At 38.3% G+C, this 19067-nt stretch overlaps 4 protein-coding genes across 4 annotated transcripts; all 4 read right to left on the minus strand.

The window, feature by feature from the left end:
- Positions 1-3864: 3864 nt before the first annotated feature.
- foxg1c (forkhead box G1c) lies at positions 3865-5195 on the minus strand. Its single transcript, XM_044354967.1, has one exon. It carries the CDS (start codon positions 5193-5195, stop codon positions 3972-3974), a length of 1224 nt encoding a protein of 407 aa, XP_044210902.1. The 3' UTR covers positions 3865-3971.
- Positions 5196-8102: 2907 nt separating this feature from the next.
- pglyrp5 (peptidoglycan recognition protein 5) lies at positions 8103-9802 on the minus strand. Its single transcript, XM_044354595.1, has 4 exons — positions 9519-9802; positions 9222-9417; positions 8927-9045; positions 8103-8811 (listed from the first exon to the last, which is right to left on the minus strand). Exons 1-4 carry the CDS (start codon positions 9529-9531, stop codon positions 8636-8638), a joined length of 504 nt encoding a protein of 167 aa, XP_044210530.1. The 5' UTR covers positions 9532-9802; the 3' UTR covers positions 8103-8635.
- Positions 9803-10198: 396 nt separating this feature from the next.
- On the minus strand, positions 10199-14832 carry polr2i (RNA polymerase II subunit I). Its single transcript, XM_044355337.1, has 6 exons — positions 14666-14832; positions 14425-14479; positions 13404-13477; positions 12848-12922; positions 10701-10752; positions 10199-10583 (listed from the first exon to the last, which is right to left on the minus strand). Exons 1-6 carry the CDS (start codon positions 14725-14727, stop codon positions 10521-10523), a joined length of 381 nt encoding a protein of 126 aa, XP_044211272.1. The 5' UTR covers positions 14728-14832; the 3' UTR covers positions 10199-10520.
- A 160-nt stretch (positions 14833-14992) lies between these two features.
- Positions 14993-16473, minus strand: LOC122984737 (complement C1q and tumor necrosis factor-related protein 9-like). The gene is made up of 3 exons (XM_044355355.1): positions 16387-16473; positions 15945-16020; positions 14993-15511 (listed from the first exon to the last, which is right to left on the minus strand). The coding sequence occupies exons 2-3, from the start codon at positions 15985-15987 to the stop codon at positions 15114-15116; spliced, it is 441 nt and encodes a 146-aa protein (XP_044211290.1). The 5' UTR covers positions 15988-16020; positions 16387-16473; the 3' UTR covers positions 14993-15113.
- Between the last annotated feature and the right edge of the window lie 2594 nt (positions 16474-19067).

Consider the following 19067-nt stretch of genomic DNA (forward strand, 5'->3'; position numbering starts at 1 on the left):
ACCGGGTTATTACTGTTCACGAAAACGTATCAAACATTTACTTATTTTTCTGCAATAGTTTTTGATCATATTATTGATACAGCCTATATATTACAATATTATCTCCTTCTGATTTTAACGGCCACATACATGAGTCCATATTAGACTGTTGCTACGTTACTAGTGGTAGAAAGTAAAATACTCTATTTATTTATTTACTGAAAATATTGATATATTTGTACTTTGTGTGTATATCCATTGTGTGCTTCTTTATACTTTTACACTGCTTCATATCAAAGGCAATTATTCTACTTTTTACTCCACCAGACATTGTATAGTTGTATAATTATACTTTGCAGATAAGTTTCTCAAATTTTAATTTAATTTAAATTTAATCCGAATTGCATTGATGTTGTACCACTTTGTTATAAATAAAGAGGTACCCCCCCCAAAACGATAAAATCCGATACATGGTTTTACAGTGCAAATCAACTATACCCAACAGTATAGCCTATAAAATACACCTATTAACAAATATCTCCAATATTAAAATGCAGATTACACATTTATTGATCAGCTAGAATAACCCAGGTTTATAGTAATAACACTGATAGGGGCCATTCTGCTGCTCAATGAGTATATTTTGATACTGAGGGTACATTAAACTGATAATGTGTCTTTTACTCTGTTCAATGCAGGACTTTTACTTGTAATGAAGTGTTTTTATCCTCTGCAGAATTCAGTTGTAGGTAAAAATGATAAGAAGTTAATTTTCAAATAATAAATAATAATTACTATTATTATTACAACAACACTTTTTAAGGGTGCGGTATTCATACCTAACAATAACCACCTCTGTTGAAGTAATTGTCACAGGAAAAAAAGAGATGGCAGGAGGAGCAGCCAGACTGATACCGCAGACCCAAACAGATATGTCTTTGTTTTGCTCTTTAACACAACAAGAATGGGGGGAAAGAGAGTGTGTGTGTTTGTGCTTGTGTGTGTGTGAGAGAGAGAGAGGGAGAGAGAGGGATGTAGCCTACATTATCTACAAAGCAGCAATGAGACATTGAGAGATTGGCTTTCTGGCAAGAGACAGACAGACGCCTGAGAGTGTACAACCCACCCACCTTATTTCAAAGGGTGGCAGATCTACCTGTGGAAGTCACTTGCTGTGGATAATAGCGGCCTGTGTGCTGCTGAGAGTGGCGAGAGTGTGGGATTGATTTCCAGAGCTTTACTATATCTTTATGAAGGACACCTAGCTCGGCCAACAGACCTATATCTTAAACTGTCGATCACAGTTGGCCCGTAAAATGAGCTCAGTGTGGTCTGACACTGTGTGTGTGTGATGTATTAGTCTACATGTGATGTGGATGCAATAATCTGACAACCCTTTTGCAGTTGCCCAAGTAGGAGAGCAGATAATAACCTACAACCATAAAATCAGATGGGCAAGGAGGAAATACTTTGATTACTCTGAAATAACTGAATAATGAGTAAGTTTTAAAAGCTTTATTCATATGATTATGGCCCAAAGCTTTGCTTTTTTTTAGGAATTATACGGCAGTCATTGGGGTGGGGAGGTGAGATAAATCTTATATTTTACTTTATGAAAAATGAAAGGCCCTCCTGAGCATTTTTTCATATTTTCTTTGGATTCTCTCCCTGAGTTCTGAAAAAATTGCAATGTCTTCTCCGTCTATAAATGAAGTGAAATGTCTTGGTAACAGATTGGTTAACTGTGGAGTAACAGATGATGAAAGGTGTTTGTTCAGAAGGCTGCAGACTGAATAACGTGCTGCATTTATAAACTGTGTATTTCAGTTAAATTCAGACATTTTAAATGTAAAACATGTTGGCAACATGTGATGCTGAACTTAAATTAGATTACAGTCACATTCTAAACTACAGTGAAAATGGGAACTGCTAAAGGCTGATAAAAAATGATCTCCTTTTATCCAATGTTCAGTCACTGATAACTATGATCCATGTCTATTCTGATTCACAAAACTGACAAAGTGGGTCCTACAATCTGATTTTGATAGGGTAAAATAAAGTCCTGATAAAGAGACAGCACATTTCCAAACACACCTTTATATCATGTGGTGCACTGGAAAGGCATGTTTTTGATATACAGTAGGTATGTGACCTTTAAAAAAAACAATTCTTTATTACTTATTACACAACTTTCAGCACATGATCAGTGACAGATTAGCAGCAACAGCAACATATATCAGAACCAAACTCCAATAGTCTGTTAAAGACAAGAGTGAAACCTGATATTGATGTAGTGTCTATACTCTGGACTCCAGTGTATCAGTGATTTAGAGCTCCGTGGTTATTATTAGAGCTGTCAAAGAAAGGTGGTTATTTATGACAAACAGCAAACAGTATCTTCTTACTTCTTTCCTCAGGGTATAGAACCAAACCAAACCTGTTGATTCACAGATCTGTCCTCCTGCACTCTCTGCTGCGACCACAATTACTCATGCCAGTAATGAAAATGTTATTATCTTCGCATCTATCTAGACTGTGAGTTTGCCAACAGTGCTGTTGCAGTTACCTGATCCAGCCCAGTCTGCTTTAACCACAGGCGACTGTGAATGAATGTGACTGGGCTTGGAGAGGTGACGGGCTAGGGGTCTTTTGATATAAAGAGTCTTTTGTTTAAAGGAGGCAGCCGTCCAGGAAGCTGCTCTATCTGTATCTCCATACATCTGTTAAATAAATAATATATTTATATCTCAGGAGAGGTGAAGGAAAGTTGAACAGGCGTTGGGTGAAACACAAGACAGATCAATAAGATTTGACTGCAAATGTCACATCTACCTGTTGAAGTGACATCACAGTCTACACACTGTTGATACTTCCTCAAGAAACCCTCAACAGCACTTTGACTGTTGACCTACAGAAGAGGATGACAACAGGTCTATTAACAGGCCTCTTTTGATTTCATATTTTACTAAACAATTAATCTTAAGTCCTTGTTGTGAGCTCACCTCTCCACAGAAACATTCAATAACAGCCAAATGAGAACAATCAACAACAGAAAGTTTTAATGAGGTGAAAAAAAAACACAATTAAAAATGCATCATTCATCATTCAGTTACATGTAGGCTAATTCAAATAAGAATGTAAGATTTTTTAGTTGCAACATTAATAAAATGGAAAAGAACAAATGCAGAAAACAGCAGTTTAATCGCCATTCCACGTTGCATTTTGCTGTAATCTATTTTCTTATAAAAGCGTGATTCTTACTTTTATAACTCATTTTTAAACTAAGTTAACTGGAACGTTTTTCGGCGCCTACTGGAGAACAGCTGATCCACAGTTATCAGCTTCAATATTTTAATAGCTTTTTGAGGTGACGGTCAACATGCATGGCTAAAATGAATCACGTCAGACTGAGTGATCATTTCTTTTTTTTTCTTTTTTTTTTAAAAAATTTAAATGTGATTTCATTTAATTTTGGTCACTTTGTAGTAGAACAATTTCAGACGCAGGCATCAGGTCTAAAACTGACATGCGCGCAAACATCTTTTCACTCATCTATACTGACATGTGCATACAGGTATGTGGAAAATAATGAATGAGATAAATATAAAAAGAAAACATTAAATCAGTTCAATAGATTCAGACCAAGTAGCCTTTATAATTACATACTTTATAATGATAATAAACGTTTGCTCTTGTCACATTGTATAATGATGTTTGAAAAGAGCAAATGTGCAATTTTTAAATTCTTTTTTGTGTTAATTTGACACAATTTTTACAACACCTGTTTGGATTAATCCTAGTGCAAAACACTGCCCATTTTAGTTGAGATATCTTTAACTTTAATACAAATTATTGGGCAAATTTTGCAGGATAATTTTCATTAACCAGGCGTTTGATAAACCCAAGAAATTCTAATACGCACACTCTTTCAATTATGATGATCTGATCCGTCTAAATTCTTCAGCATCCTAGTTATTATTTGGTATCAACCTTTATGCTATTTTTTCTATGTTCCAAGACAAGGGAGGGCTTGAACTGACTTGGGGGCAGTAATTTGGAAAGTCATTACAGCATCCTCCGAGGTCTGAGTGACCGCTCTTGGAAAAAAATAGTCCCGGAGACGTCTTCGTTGCGCACTCCTCTTGGCACGGACTAAGCGTTGCGGCGCAGGGTAGTTGGTGCGAGTAAAAGTAGCTGGCTTGTCCGGAGATCATGTTAAAAGAGCAGGGATCCGACAGCGGCAAGGTGCACGCAGGGATGGATGTGGAGAAGGCGGTGCAGGCGGTGCCTATCTGATGGCGACGGGATTGCGCGCAGCTGACTCCAATGTAAGACATCTCCTGGTGAGTCTGCACGAACCGGTCGGCATCTGCACCACTTGTTGCGCTCAGCCGGGACCGCTGTGAAACAACCGATGCGGCGTGGTTGGAGAAGCGGGGATGAGCACTCAGGTAATTTCCTGCACCAAGGTGGGCGCGCACTGGCGTTTGGAGAGGTAGAAACTGCGGTACCGGCCAGTAAAACGAGCCCGTTGCGGCTAAGGTCACACTGGTCGCAGTGCTGGAGGACATCAGACGACCCCCTCCACGTTTTAGTGCAAGTTTGGCCTTGGAGCCAGCTGCGGCCCTGCGCCGGAGTTTCCCTGATGTGCCACCTATGAAGACATCCTCACTGCAGGGGTCCAGCATCCAATAGTTACCTTTACCCGGGTCATCATAGTGGCGCGGCACTTTAACGAAGCACTTATTCAGACTCAGGTTGTGCCTGATTGAGTTTTGCCATCCTTGTCTGTTTTGTCGGTAGTATGGAAAGTTGTCCATGATAAACTCATAGATGCCGTTGAGTGTGAGCCGTCGTTCCGGGCTTTGGCGGATCGCCATCATGATGAGCGCGTTGTAACTGAAAGGAGGTTTGTCAGGTTTAACGCTGTCTTCTGCTCCGCTGCCTTTCTTTGATTCTCCCTTATTTCCTTCTGGTTTTCCATTTGCAGCCACCGGTTTGGTTTCTGCCTCTGTGCATTGTTTTGAGTTGTCGCATTTCTTGTCACTGTCAAACTTTCCGTCTCGGCTGGATTTCTCTGGATGAGCGGAGCGCAGTTTCTGGGACTGGGAAGGAGACTCCTGGTCACTCCTCACCCCGTCTCGTCTCAACAACAGGCTGCTGATGCTGAACGAGGACTTGTGGAACAAAGGATTTGAAGTTTTCAAATTCTCCATTTTAGTGCGTAAAACCACACCTGAAGTCCTCAAAGGCGTCCGGTGAGGAGAGGAGAGCGCGTCACTGAACCTGCTGAGCAAAGATGCGCTGATCCAGAGTGGTGAGGAGCCAAAGACTCACTGGCCAAACAGCGTGACAACAAATGCGCATGATCACAGCAGCTCAGGACTCGTTGCCTACTAAAAGTAGTGCATTACTTTGTGACTCGTTCAAGTAGGGAAACATTTGGGGGCGTCATTTGTTTGTTTTCCAACTCTGAGCTACCAGACCCTGATTTTAGAAAACAGGAAATCGAATTTACTGTAACGATTTTGGGGTGTCCAATCACTTTTTCTTCATACAATCAAAGTAGCAAGCTAGAACATAACGTAACTCACTAAAATGTTGGATTGGTATAGATGCCATTGTTATAAAATCAAAAGTAATAGTATAATCGATAATAATGCGCAGGTAACCTTATGGTTTTACTGAAAACACATGCCCCCCCATCCAAACCGCGCCGAGAGACGTTTGAACCCGGGATAAATGAGTGTGCTGTCAATCTGTGTGACTGATCAGTGAACTCTCGGGTTCAATAATAATACTTCCGTGACTCATGAAACTCAACCCTCTCACACGCGCCTTTGCCCCCTGGGCTGGCTTCATCCTCCCCTCTCTTTCTCTCTGCGCACCTTTGTTGATATCATCATTTGGCAAAATGCCGATCAAAAGGAAGACGTAGTCGGTGTAATCTATAGATGAATCATAATTTAGCTCTTATAGGCTTAAAAGAACAGAGCAATCTATATTCTAAAGCAGGATTATTGCAAGATTTAAGGTAATTCTCAATAGAGCGAGAAAAAATTGTACCAAGTTGCAGATCTTTTTTTTTCTGACAGAATCAATCCAAATGAAAATGTGTTACTGACCAGTCGTGGATCAACATCCCCGCATATGTGGGCCATATTAAGCTCTGCAAGTTCACCACTGTGTACATGATCACTTTGTGGTGATCAGACCAAAACTTAATATGTTGGGGAATATCGTCGTTTTAGTACATCCACTGAAATGTTACAGTGGCAGTGAATCCAGTCTTCAAGTCCCTGTTATTTCAGCCAATATCATGTTCACATGCTGCATGTTGCTGAATAAATTTGAGTTTAACCAAAATGACAAAAGCTACCTAGTTGTAAAATCTTTAATCATTTTCCAAATAGCCTTTCCCGACTCTAATTATGTGTCTATAAATGAATACTTAAATATACTTATCACTTAACAGTGTTTCTTTTTATTGAATATGACTTTTAGAAGAATAAAGGCACCGCAGATTAATCAGTGTGTCTGTGTGAGAAGACAGTAGTGATTTATCCCACACTGATGTCAGAGAGACATGTTAAGACAGCAAGCTGGATAATGTTTTGTTGTCTTGAAAACATAGAAATACGCAGACTTCAGCCAGAGAGTGAAACATGGCATAAGTGGATGTTGAGTCAAAGGTCTTATTATATTAATGTATGAGCCTACATATGATAACATTAGTTTAAAGGTCACACACTCTGCCAGACTGATCAGAGATCTGTCTTCTATTTATCTGCACCTGAAGGTTTTGAACTCACTAAACCTGCTCCCCAAACATGTGAGGAAACCCAATTTCCTCATTTCCATCAAGAGTCAGACAGTTGAGAACCAGGAGGAACCAACTCTCAAATCAAGTATTGCACAAGACTGAACAAATAGCCTGTTAAACCATGTTTTACATAATATCCATTTGGACTGTTACTTTTACCAAAACACATTATTAGATTATTTTATGCTACTGTGTTTTGCTTTATTATAATTGCACCTGAAAAGGGGACAAGTCATGCATTTCTATTTATAACATTTTTAGATATTTGACATCTGAAATGGCCAAAAACCACTCTGTATAAGATTGTATAAGCAGCAGATCTGTCCAATCCAACATGAGTAAACCTATCATTGGACCACAAATCATACTGTAAAATGAGTGCAGAAATCTTCTTCTTTCCAAATTACAAAAACAAAAATAAACATCAGTGTGGTTCTGATACTCAAACAGATGCTCTTCATTAATCTGACAGTAAATTATCTGCTACCAGTAATAAACAACACAGGCTTCAAAGGGGCCATGGACATAACTATTAAAAAGAGACATTTCTGGACTGTTGAGATACATTTAAAAAAGGCACAGAGGGTCCTGTTGCATGCATTTCTGACATATAGAAGTAAACAGCCAATTCAATCTAACATTAAAATTACATTAAAAAATAAAATCCATTAAATAAATATTGACATATTAAGAAGACCCCTAAACACATCTGCAACCAGCATCTCTTGCACCCATGTAGACTCACTAATTTTCATGTGTTAATGTTACATGTGTCTGCAGTGTATGTTTGAGGTCTGGGCCACCCCACACTAGAGGCCATACTTTACCGTTTGACCAGCATTCAACTATATATATTTTTTTTGATGAAAGCTTTTTGTTAAATTGTATTAATCATCTAAAACACTATGCTCATTAGGTGTCTGACATGCCAATCTGACATGACGACCGGAACTACACATGTGATCTGTTACCTTTATACTTACTCTTGACTTCATTTGATACGGGCCTCCCTTCATAATCCCTGCGCTGCACAAGTGAGCACTTGTTGGGAATGTTTCTGGCAGTGCAGAAAGCACGCATTGTTGCTTCAACACTTGTAATCCTCTTGGATCTTTTTCTCTGTTTAATATTTGATTTCATGTCCTGTGTTGTTGAGAAAGATTTTGCAGCGGCACCCTGAAGACATTATCATGAAGTGAGCACAGAGCTGGCAGACAGTTTGTAGGCCTCGACGGTAGAAGGTGAGCAAAGAGAGAATTCTTGACATGAATAAAAATAAATAAATCAAATAATCATCATATTGTTGATAACTTGTATTTATTTACAAATGATCTGTAGCATAATGTAAGAACAGGTTAAATAAATGTAAATGTTTACACCAAGGTCCACTCATAATGATATCAATCAAGTATTCATTAGTAAAATGTACTGAACTCCATATAAATATTGTACATGGAAGAATGACATCACATTAAAAGGTGAGAACTGCTTTAAAATCAAAATGTATTCACTGTCAGTTTGTAGATTAGGCCTTTCGCACAACTAGAGTCCATGTGACAGCTCCCTCTGCTGACAGAGTGTGAAACCTGTAGGAAATCTTCTCGTTACAACACAAACCTTCCCTGATTTATTAAGACAGTCATGATAAAATAAAAAATGTAAAAAGAGGAAAAAAAGATTGGAGAGTTAGTGTTCAAACAATGAAGTTCCTCTTCATGTTGTCATTTTGTTAATTCCATATCTGGGATTAACAAAGAACTGATGAAGGTTTTGTGTGCAACTAAAGGTAAGGAGAGAATTTTCCATGGAAACCATCAACATCTGCGGGGAGCTTTATGTGCTTCTCCTCAGTTGTGGTAGTGCAGCATAAAGTTTCTGTCCTGGACATTCTGTGTTGCCCAAATCTCTGTGTCCAAACAGGACAAACTGTGGGTGTAAGAAGCCCTCGCAAACTCCAGACTCCAGCAGCTGTCTGACTGACGAAATTGCCTCTTTGCTTGGCGTGTCATCTGAAATTAAAACAAGCACCATTATCATTAGACCTGTAGGCTTATGGAAAGTTTTACTGCGGTATTTTATTCCATTGCTTTTTTGCTGCCAATATTGACATAGTAGCATGCTTACAGTTGAAATTTCCCATGAAGGCGATCCCCAATGAGTCATGATTGTTGCCTTTAGTATGTGCTCCTACCACGCCCCAGCCACGGCCCTCGTACACCGTCCCATCTCCTCCAACAAGAAAACTGAAACATACATAAAGTGATGTCGAACCCATCAGAAGTGATACATAACTCATTTTCCTCCAATGTGTTCACTTCGTACATATGATACTGCATAAAAATTATACCACAATTACATTTTGCATCGGCTGAGTATTATTTTTGAAATTTGGAGCAATAAAGGCAACAGAGAGACTCACTTATATCCGATGTCATCGAAGGCCCTTTCTTTCATATGCATTCTCTGAATGCTGACAAGTTGGTCCATGCAGTCCTTCTGGTCCTTGCAGTTTGCAAGAGCAGTGTGGTGTATAATAACTCTCTGGGCAGGGCCTCTCAAAGTCTCCTTGTTTCGAGGGGTGGCTGCACCCCACTCCAGCACTGAAACAACCATCACTGGAAAGCAGTTTGAAAACAATCAAAATCATATTCAAAATAAAACCTTGTGTCACAACTGAAGTCGTACCAGTATATTATGCGTAGTGTGTTTTTCATACCTTTTTGGTCCATAGCTCCACAAACAGATGTCTTTGGTTTCAATGACCAGCAGCAGGCTGTGCAGCCGCCTTATCAACACGCCTGTTTGTTTCAGGAGGTGTGGTCATGGGAAGTACACCTTCCCTGTTCTTTGTTGTTGCATGTGGATGCATGTCTTTTCCGACTGCTTGTGCCAGCTGAGTAATAGTCTACAGTTGCCCAACACGTTGTTTGGAATATACATACTTCCAAAAGAAGGAAGTTGATCATCTCAGTGAAAACTGTCAACATTGCAGAAAACAGTAGCAGTTTTTTTCCCACGGATGGGCACAACCGCTTCCAAATGATGTGAGGGGTCTTTGGAGTTTCAGGAGGAAGTCAATAATATATGGGTATCAGCATATAATCTGTTTTGTCGTTCAAAACCAAAAACGAAAAAGTGGAAATACGTTTTTTACTTTTTCATTTTAAACCAGAAACAGAAAAATAGAGCCGTTTTACCTTCTTTGTTGTCAGAATCAAAAAATGAAAAATGAGAAGACCAAATTCAAATTTTGGTTTTTGATGTGAGTAATTACTCTGAAACCTGCAAAAACAATAGTGTCCATGCTAACAAAAGTGTAATGTGTATAATTATGCAAGTATTTGTTATTTGTATAATTTGACATGTTTTACTTGTTCCATTAAATACTCAGAGACATTTGAAACAACCGATTCATTTAATCTAACAAAACACATTTGAAAAGGACAGCCGCTGTAAAAAACTATTAATACACTATATTCACAAGATGCTGTGTGACAGACTGTAGGTCATCATACAAAGATATCAGGGTCTACAAACATCAACAGTGCTGCTATTTGACAACAAACTGAATGGTCATGTATTATATTATATTCACATTTTTACTGACTGGTATGATGAGTATAAAAACAACTCTGTTTGAGCTTCAGCTAGGAAAATGTTCTTGTAGACAGCAACACTGTAGATGCAAATTATTTGACCCTCTTCATCATCACCAGCTTTACTCTGTCCATCTGTGTCCACAGTGAGGGGCCGTGCAGACGTAGTACAGCCTCATAGCGTCCTGTGTAGAGAAAAACACAACAGCTGACCACAGAAAGCTGATAAACATATTCATATACAAATGATATTTAGAGTAAAGGTCATATGTCATATGTATTTCATTGCAAAGGATTATTACCTCAGCCTTCATACTGTGAGACTGGAAAAACACTGCCTCCTTGTGACCACATCTGGGAAGAAACGTGATGTGAACACAATGTTAGAAACCACAACATTTCAAACACATTGCTTCACTTCCCAATCAGGTTCACCATAAAAGGAAAGTGATGTGCTGCAAAGGTTCTCTTCCAGAAAAGTGTTAAAATCTTCAAATGTACACAAAAATCAATTAATAAGCCATATAACTAATGAGTAGTATTATAAGAGTGGCTGAAATTAGCTTTTTTGTATACATCTGACAATCAGTTACAATTCTGCAAAGCTCCATGGACAATCTGTGGTGACCTAATAACGTTGTATAACCACAGCTCTGTGACTAAGTCTCACCGACTAACTATCATTACATTCAAGAGGAACAACTGCCAGCTGTGGAAAGATAATAGTTAGAGATTTACGTAAGACCTTGTCACAAAAAAAGGATTATGTTCTTGTTATGTCAGCAATGGTGAGTTTACGCACTAGATTGTGGGCAATTTGGCAATACGGTGATTCAGACACACGTGTATGTGTCATAAATCAATGCTTGGTATGTTCTTTCCTAATCATTTGTCATTGCACATTGTCTCTATTTGATTTAACAACATTCAAATGCATGGATTTGACAATAAAATCTGTTAATGTTTATAGGGAGGTAACAACCTGAAATATTCATGTCTTTTTGTGATTGTCATGTGATTGACAACAGGTGGAGCATGGTCTAATGATGAAAACACTCAGGACATAAGTATAATTAAATCGTACAACAGGAACTCTGAAACAAAACTTTCCTGTTGAGTTGTTACGGAGATTAGTCACTTCATATAAAACCACTGGTCGATATGTTCAGCTCACACAAACAAACCGTACCGTATTTTTCCACTTCAAAATGGCAGAGTGTCTGGTAAAGAGGGTCAAACATCCAGCAAGCTAAAGACACGGTGTTATTATCTCAAGTAGGCATACCAAAAAAGTGCTATAATCCCAATAAATATTTGGAATACATTTGTTGGATAATGAAAAGGAAGACTCCTTTAAGTTGCCAGTTTGCTGTTTAGTCAGCACTCTAATGCCGGGATCCCACTCGTTGTGTCTCCGTTGTGTTTTGACTCTGATGCGGTTTTGTATGGTCCTCCACGCGGCGTCCTACCTCACTAGGAGCGTTTCAGAAGCGGAGCGTTTTGACTTTAGTCAAGCCTTCCGCCTTTTAAATTCAGTTGCACCGCTACTACAGTAATTACGGCGCCTTTATGCAGTAGCAGTGCAAATAAACTGCCCGATTTTGACTTATTCAGATTTTGTTGATTTGGTCATTTTTCCTTAATTTTAGTGCTCCTACTATGGGTAAGTACTCTACGTAGTTAAATGGTTTCTTTACTTGTCTCTTTTAATAGTGTTTATTGCTGATATATGATGGGGAGTCTGCATGGGTGCTGTTTCTGTGTCTGACTTCCTGCCCAGCTCAGTCTGCTCTGTGCAGTTTGACGCGGCTTTGACGCAACTTCCGTCAAAAATAGACTGGACATGTATGTTTCGCAGTGCGGAGCGGGGAGCAGCTTCTGGGACACTTCTGAAAAGTTTCTGAAACGCACTGCGGCATGTCTGGTGGTATCACAAGTATTGACTAGAGTGGGTGCAATCAGCTCTGGCGGCTGCGTCGGAGCCAGAGTGAGACGCAGACGCGCCAGGTGGGATCAAGCCGTTAGTAGAGCAAATGTTTGCAAGGATGTTAAAGATAAGAACTTGATAAATTAGTAGTGTTTATCAAAACTTTGAATTTGTTTAGGTGGCAACTTTCTGCCCTCATGGTTAAAAATGACTTAATGCAGCTTTAAGTTATTTTTTAGTACTAAAGACAAATAGTTTCTTCTGGAGGCAAGAAAAACTAACCCTGATATGCCCAACAATACTGAATGTATGCAGACTCTAAACTAACAACAGAAGAGTTATTAGTCTTAAAATAGAAGATAATAGAATACATTTTGTATTTCTACACTCTGTCAAATAAAGGCCTGGAAAAAAAACAAAAATAAACAAACACACACACATACACAAACAACAACAACAACAAAAAAGCAGATGAACAAATATGACTGTCTAGAGAGAATGAGTGAATATGATTAAACTTACTTGGGACAGGGATGGTCCTCTGTCCTTGGTAGTGTTGGATCCTGAGATACATCTGCGATGATTTGTGTCAACTCACTGGAGAAAGATGAAAGCAGGATGGTTGAAGAATTACCAACATGCAGCCCTCAAATGACTAAAATTACAGCCATTAAAGTTTTAGCATCAGGCATATTACAAATGTTTTGTTTTATGTGTAGTCAATCAATATTTTGTTTACACCATTAATAAAGGTAAGTAATTGTAAGTGATCTGCATGTGCACAGATAAAATCAAGGGGTTATCTTTTAAGATTTCCATCTTCCATCATGTATCTATCTTCTCCTGATCGATCCCATCACATTTCAGAACTGCTTCAAACAAATAAATCATTTGGTGAATACCTGAAGTGTTATTGGATCTCTGACTTGTCTACATGACTATTTTTTTTTTCATATGAAGCACATTAGTGGCTACACAAGAAGTAGGTCACATTGTGAAGCAGAGATGAAAACAGCAAAGTGATCAATTGGTCAATTTCAAGCAAATAAATGTCTACACTGTGGTTTCTTATACTCACTCAACCTCGTGGGTGATCTTATTGACGTAGATGCAGCTGTTGTCTGCCTCCTGTTGGTAGTCACAATTCCTGCACTGTGGGTTGAGATCATTTCAAAATTTAACAGATGAAAAAGGATCATAACAGCCAGATTATTACAGGTACTGAGTTGACATTTTGCACACTTCCAACCTGTACCACAAGAAGTCGTATTAATCCCATGCACTGAACATACACTATACTCTTTGAGCAAACACTTTAATATTTTTCAAATGTCAATGTGATCAACTCTGGCTACGCCCATGGTTTCCAGTGAACCTTTATTTTATGGTGCTGACGTTGCTTCCACAGCTTATGATTCAGAGTTTAAGGGGGAAAATTAAGGGAAAGATAAATGATGATATTTTTAAAATGTTTCTCAGTTTTTGCACAACTTATATGATTAGATCAAAACACTATGCTTACAGGTGTCAAGTAACAAGTAGACTCCAGTAACTGTTTAAAACACAGTTTGATGATATAAATGTGAAACTGGGATTTAAACAGTCTTCTTGTTACTCAAGTCCAGGAATGACAAGTCTAAGTATAGTGGTTTTTGATTAAAACATGGCTTAATGTGGTCTGGATGTAAAAATTCAGTTTTCATTCATAAAATAAAGATCACACAGATCTGAACGTGGATTTAAGACAGTGGTAGAGTTTTACTACGATGCCTAACACTTAATCACAAGGGGGAGCTGTGGATCGGAGGCAAACTTCAGCATTTTTTTTCTTGTTATTGCTGATTACAAGAGCATAACTTGTTCATTCTATTGTTAACTGAGTTATCCACACATTCATTGTAGTTGAATGGTAGTTTGTGTTCTCACCACTTTTCATCAGATTATCCAAACTGTTTCACCATACTATACAGCTGTTATAACTGGTTATATCATGGACTATATGTGTGGTTTTATATACAGTCTATGAGTTATATTTACTGAGGAGTTACTCTCTCAGCTGGCAAGATTAAACCACTGACACCTCTCATTCAGATACTTACCGCATAGAGCAGGATACGGTTCTCCTTGTCTTCTTTAGGGTATAACATGTTGTTACTAGAAAACAAAGTCAATGTGTTTAGAGAATTCTTGGAGTTTTTAGCTGATTTATAAAATATGACGCAGCTATTTAAGGTAATTGAGACATTAACATTAGCATTGTGCATGTAAGTTAGCTGTAACATGTAGCTCAGTTAGCAGGCTAGGTTAACTTCTCTAGACTCGGTTCGGCCACAAACTCACCATTCTTGACAAAACCGTATCCCAACAAATCCCGGCTCGTATGTTCCAGTGTCCAAATCCATTAGGATAACTCTTAAACGAAGATAAACCTGACAAATACAATAAAATTGATGCTCAGACACTTTCTACCGCCGCATTCGCCTCTACGCGTTTGAAAACAGACCAATTGCGCATGCGTGTACTCATTAATTATGTGATGATTCCTGAGACAGCGCCTCCCAGCGGCTGGAGGCAAAAATGTAAGCCGTATTATTTTATTATTGGCGTGTAGTAAATAAAAAAACACAGTTAATTTCAGTAAAACACTGAATTTATTGATGCAAAAGCACAATGTATTTTTGCTGTAACAAATGTCATATAGTAATACAGTAATCACACACTGAAGCGATACTGGCTCATAAAGAAAAGCTCAGCTAAGAACTTTATTGACAATTTGACACTAATGTCGTTAACCCAAACGAACCCCAGCAAAGACAGTGTCATTATCATCAGTTGCAAAGATATCATTTCTGCCAGGCCCCCAGATGTTCACCCAGACCTCATCTTTTTTGGACAGTTTGACTAAACTGCTCATACTGGCCACTTGGCTACATTTATCAGGTAGAGAGGTATGATACAGAGACACTACTTTCTCTCCATTCTTGAATATAGCACATTGCCCACGGCCATACACAGACACATGCACAGTGAAGTGATAGAGGCCATCCACGGAACAGGTAAAGAGACCTGTGTCAGGACTGTAGCCTCCTCCCTCATTGATCAGCACATTGGCAAACTTCAGGACTCCGGAGTGACAGGGGTAGCTGTCACTCACGCTCAGCTTGGCTGTGAAGGCAACAGTTGTGCCTAGAGTGGATGACATCATGATGATTAGAGTGAGGATTACTGTGAAACTAAACTTATTGTTCACAAAACTAAATCTGTAGCAATATGCAGTTATGTTTGAGCTCAATGAATACTTTGTGTTACATTGGAAATGTTGCTCATTTTGATTAAATAATCAGTTGCAGTACATTATCGAAGGGTGTAGAGAACACCAGTGCAGTCATATAAAAACTGCACTGTATGAAACAGGTGATCACTGAGTTTGAAACATATTTTTCCACATATGTCCACAGAGCAGACCAACACTGTTCTCTAAACCTGCCACACAAGTGTCAAGGCACCCAACAAGGAGTGTCACTGCTTATTGCTATTTGAAAAGTGGGTCTATGAAAAGTTGGTCAACAATGTTAAGGAGGGACATAATGATGCATAAAGTGCAATGTTTGTTTTTTACCTGATGGAGAGATGCTGTCTCCTCGACCAGGTTCATTAGCCATGACTTAAATGTCTCACAATGTCGTAGTTCACGTCTGTTGAAAACAATAATTACATAGCTGCAATATTTAGACAATTGCAGCACAATTCAGTGTAATTTAACTGTAACACAAGATTATGTAGACTTATAACATAAATACAAGTGGTGGTTATACATTACAGGTAGACATTACTCTGTGACTTGTGCCATATTTTGCAGTTCACCACACACTACACCGATCACCATGATGTTAATTTAACTTTCTCCATCTGAATTTTTCTACATTTCTCTAACAAATGCATAACAAGCACATATTAACACTCCAGGCCAAACTATAAAATGATTTGCATCTCCTTTCAAAAGTATTGTTTGCAAACACAAGTGAAACAGATTTAAAACTGAGGAGCAAAGAGGTTCTTACCTGTTGCTGTCTTGCAGAAGAATGCTGCAAATGTTGGACAAGCAAGTAGAGACACAGGCTGGAGTCGTTATTCTAGTTTGCAGGTGGGACCTGTTCATTCCACTGCAGAGGTTTTAAATTAAGGGAGATTTCACTTTTCTGATTTGTTTTTGGAATACTGAGAACTTGCGTAGTACCAGTGTCATTTTTCCCTCTTTAGTGCCCATGGTACTCTTCAAAGCCTGATCCATGCAATGACATCAGACAGTAGAAGAAAAGTTACACAAAGATGACTCTAATATACATATAATGATTGAGAATGATTTAGTGTATTTGATTTGTATAAACTTATTTCTGTTGAACCAGAAAAGGAGTTTCATCATTGTTCCAGATTCTTCCGCCAATCAGCTGCTTACACTGGCACAGATTTGAGATAACTGCGAAACTGGATGAGTCAGATAATAAAAAGCTGCATTGAACTTTGTACAGCATCTAGTAAGTGAAGTAGGTCATAGCTTCTGCAGAAGCCAATCATACATTGTACTTCTACTTTACTTCAAAACAGAATTATGAAAGATTGTCTGACACCCTCGAGGTTATGCATGCAACAAAGCAAAGGCACGCAAACAATTTTCACATAAGAGCTGCTGTATGATGTCTGTATTAATTTACTTTAGTATTTACCAGGTATGAAAGACTTGTCATACACCATAACTACAGACTCACAGGATGGGGCGACAAGCTTCTGTTGAAAAGGTAATCAAACAACAACAATAATGTAGATGGATTTAAAAATCTACTTTCAGTAATATCATGCAATTTTGTTCTTAAAATGTCAGGATGACTTGAGATACTTTTATCATTGTTGACACTTCAAAATAAGGGCTGTGCAGCTTTAGACATTAAATTCAGAATCCAGAAAATGTCCCACTTCACTATCAGTATCCATTTTAGCATTACAAGACAAAAGATTTGATTGCATATTCTGATGGTAAAGAGAGCAGTACCTGTTGCTGCCTTGAAGTGAGCGAGAGAGAGGGGAAAGGAATTTTTACAGCTGAAAAAAAAAAAATATGAAAACGGGTACAGACAGTAAAGCTGTTTATCTAGTTGTCAGAGTTTCACCTGTTGATGCAACATATTGAAAGGTCATGCGAAAAAATGAACGGAATATTTTTCTTAAAACAAATGTTTCCTTGGCAATTTAGTGTTTAGTCACTGATTGCTCATGGACCGCAGAATGACAGCAACAGGATTTCACATCTTATGAGAACAAATCCTGAGTTAAGCAGTTGAGCAGCCAGGAAACTGAAAAGACAGATGTTTGCACAACAGCTGATCAGGCCTCATTGTCTGTCAAGATTCTTCAAATTCTTGTCTTAGCTCGTCTGCACTAATTATAGAGTTACTATAGGCAAAGGTAGAGTTAAGTGATGGTGTTCAGAGAAACATAGTATGTCAAATAGATGAATATTTCCTATTCTTGTTATTTCCTGTGTTGTTTGTGTGTGTGGGTACATTTTTCACAATTCTCTAGTTTTTTATATATTAGTCCACTATAACACTACTATAACAAATAACAGGATAAGAGAGAATTAGACAGTACCAATATCTAAATGCAGGGGTGGAGCAGCAATTTTAAAAGTGTGGGGGGTTTTAGAGGTGGGACATGAGCATGGCAACCCCCCGCCTTCGAGCCCTGTTCCAGTCTCAACATGCCAAATCAAAATGAACGCCATGCATTTAAACAATTTTTTCTACTACTGCAGTTGTAACCACTGCTTCAACTTACCATAAAATAATTACTGAGACCATATGAGTGTAACAACTCAATTTATTTAGGGTCTCATAGCAGTTTACTACTTACATCCAGTTATTTGTATGAATTGCTGTACTGGAGCATAGCTATCCTTATTAGACTTAAGATAATCACAGAGTATCTTTATCCTACTTCCTTACATACCTTATAGACATGAAATTAAAGGAAACTTACACTTCCATTAAAATGAAATGGATAGTTATAGATGCATAACAACTCTGCTAACAAATCAGTATCAGTAAAGAGTCAAATCAGTAAAGAGTCATTTCTGAGTCCATGGACTAGTACGATCTAAACTGTCTTCAATTTTTTTAAAAAAGTATCTCTTTTGGTAGGAATCCAAAGGGGACCTTTAATTGTCTTTAATTGGGAAATTAAATACCAAAAGTTGTCCCGCAGGTTTTGTATCAGCAGGCGTCAGTTCCTCTCCAACAGCCACAGGGAACAAGCAGTCCCTCTTCATCTGAAGTCCACCTAAAAACTAACAGGAGAATATCACATAAGCAGGTAAGCTATGGCTCTCACAGGCCACAGCTACAACCATCTGAACCCTTTTTAAACTCAATAATAAATAGTAATATTACTGTGGTCTAGCTTTAATACACAATACAAACTATAGCTCATTCTAACTTTAACTATTAAATGCAAAACACACATTACTCCCTAACATAAGGAGTAAAACTATGACGTCTAAAGCATCATATTCCTTTGACATTCAGCTTAAAAGACATGAACTATATGAGTTTACATTCTGGACACAGAGGTAACTTGTACATATTCTTGCCAAAGTCCGCCCAGCAATGTGACTAATTAGTGATTAGTTTAACTCACGATTACATTTAGGATAGCCTATTTCATTTATGTTCAATGATGTTAGCTGAGC

This window comes from Thunnus albacares, chromosome 6 (genome assembly GCF_914725855.1).
Source record: "Thunnus albacares chromosome 6, fThuAlb1.1, whole genome shotgun sequence".
NCBI classification, from domain to species: domain Eukaryota; kingdom Metazoa; phylum Chordata; class Actinopteri; order Scombriformes; family Scombridae; genus Thunnus; species Thunnus albacares.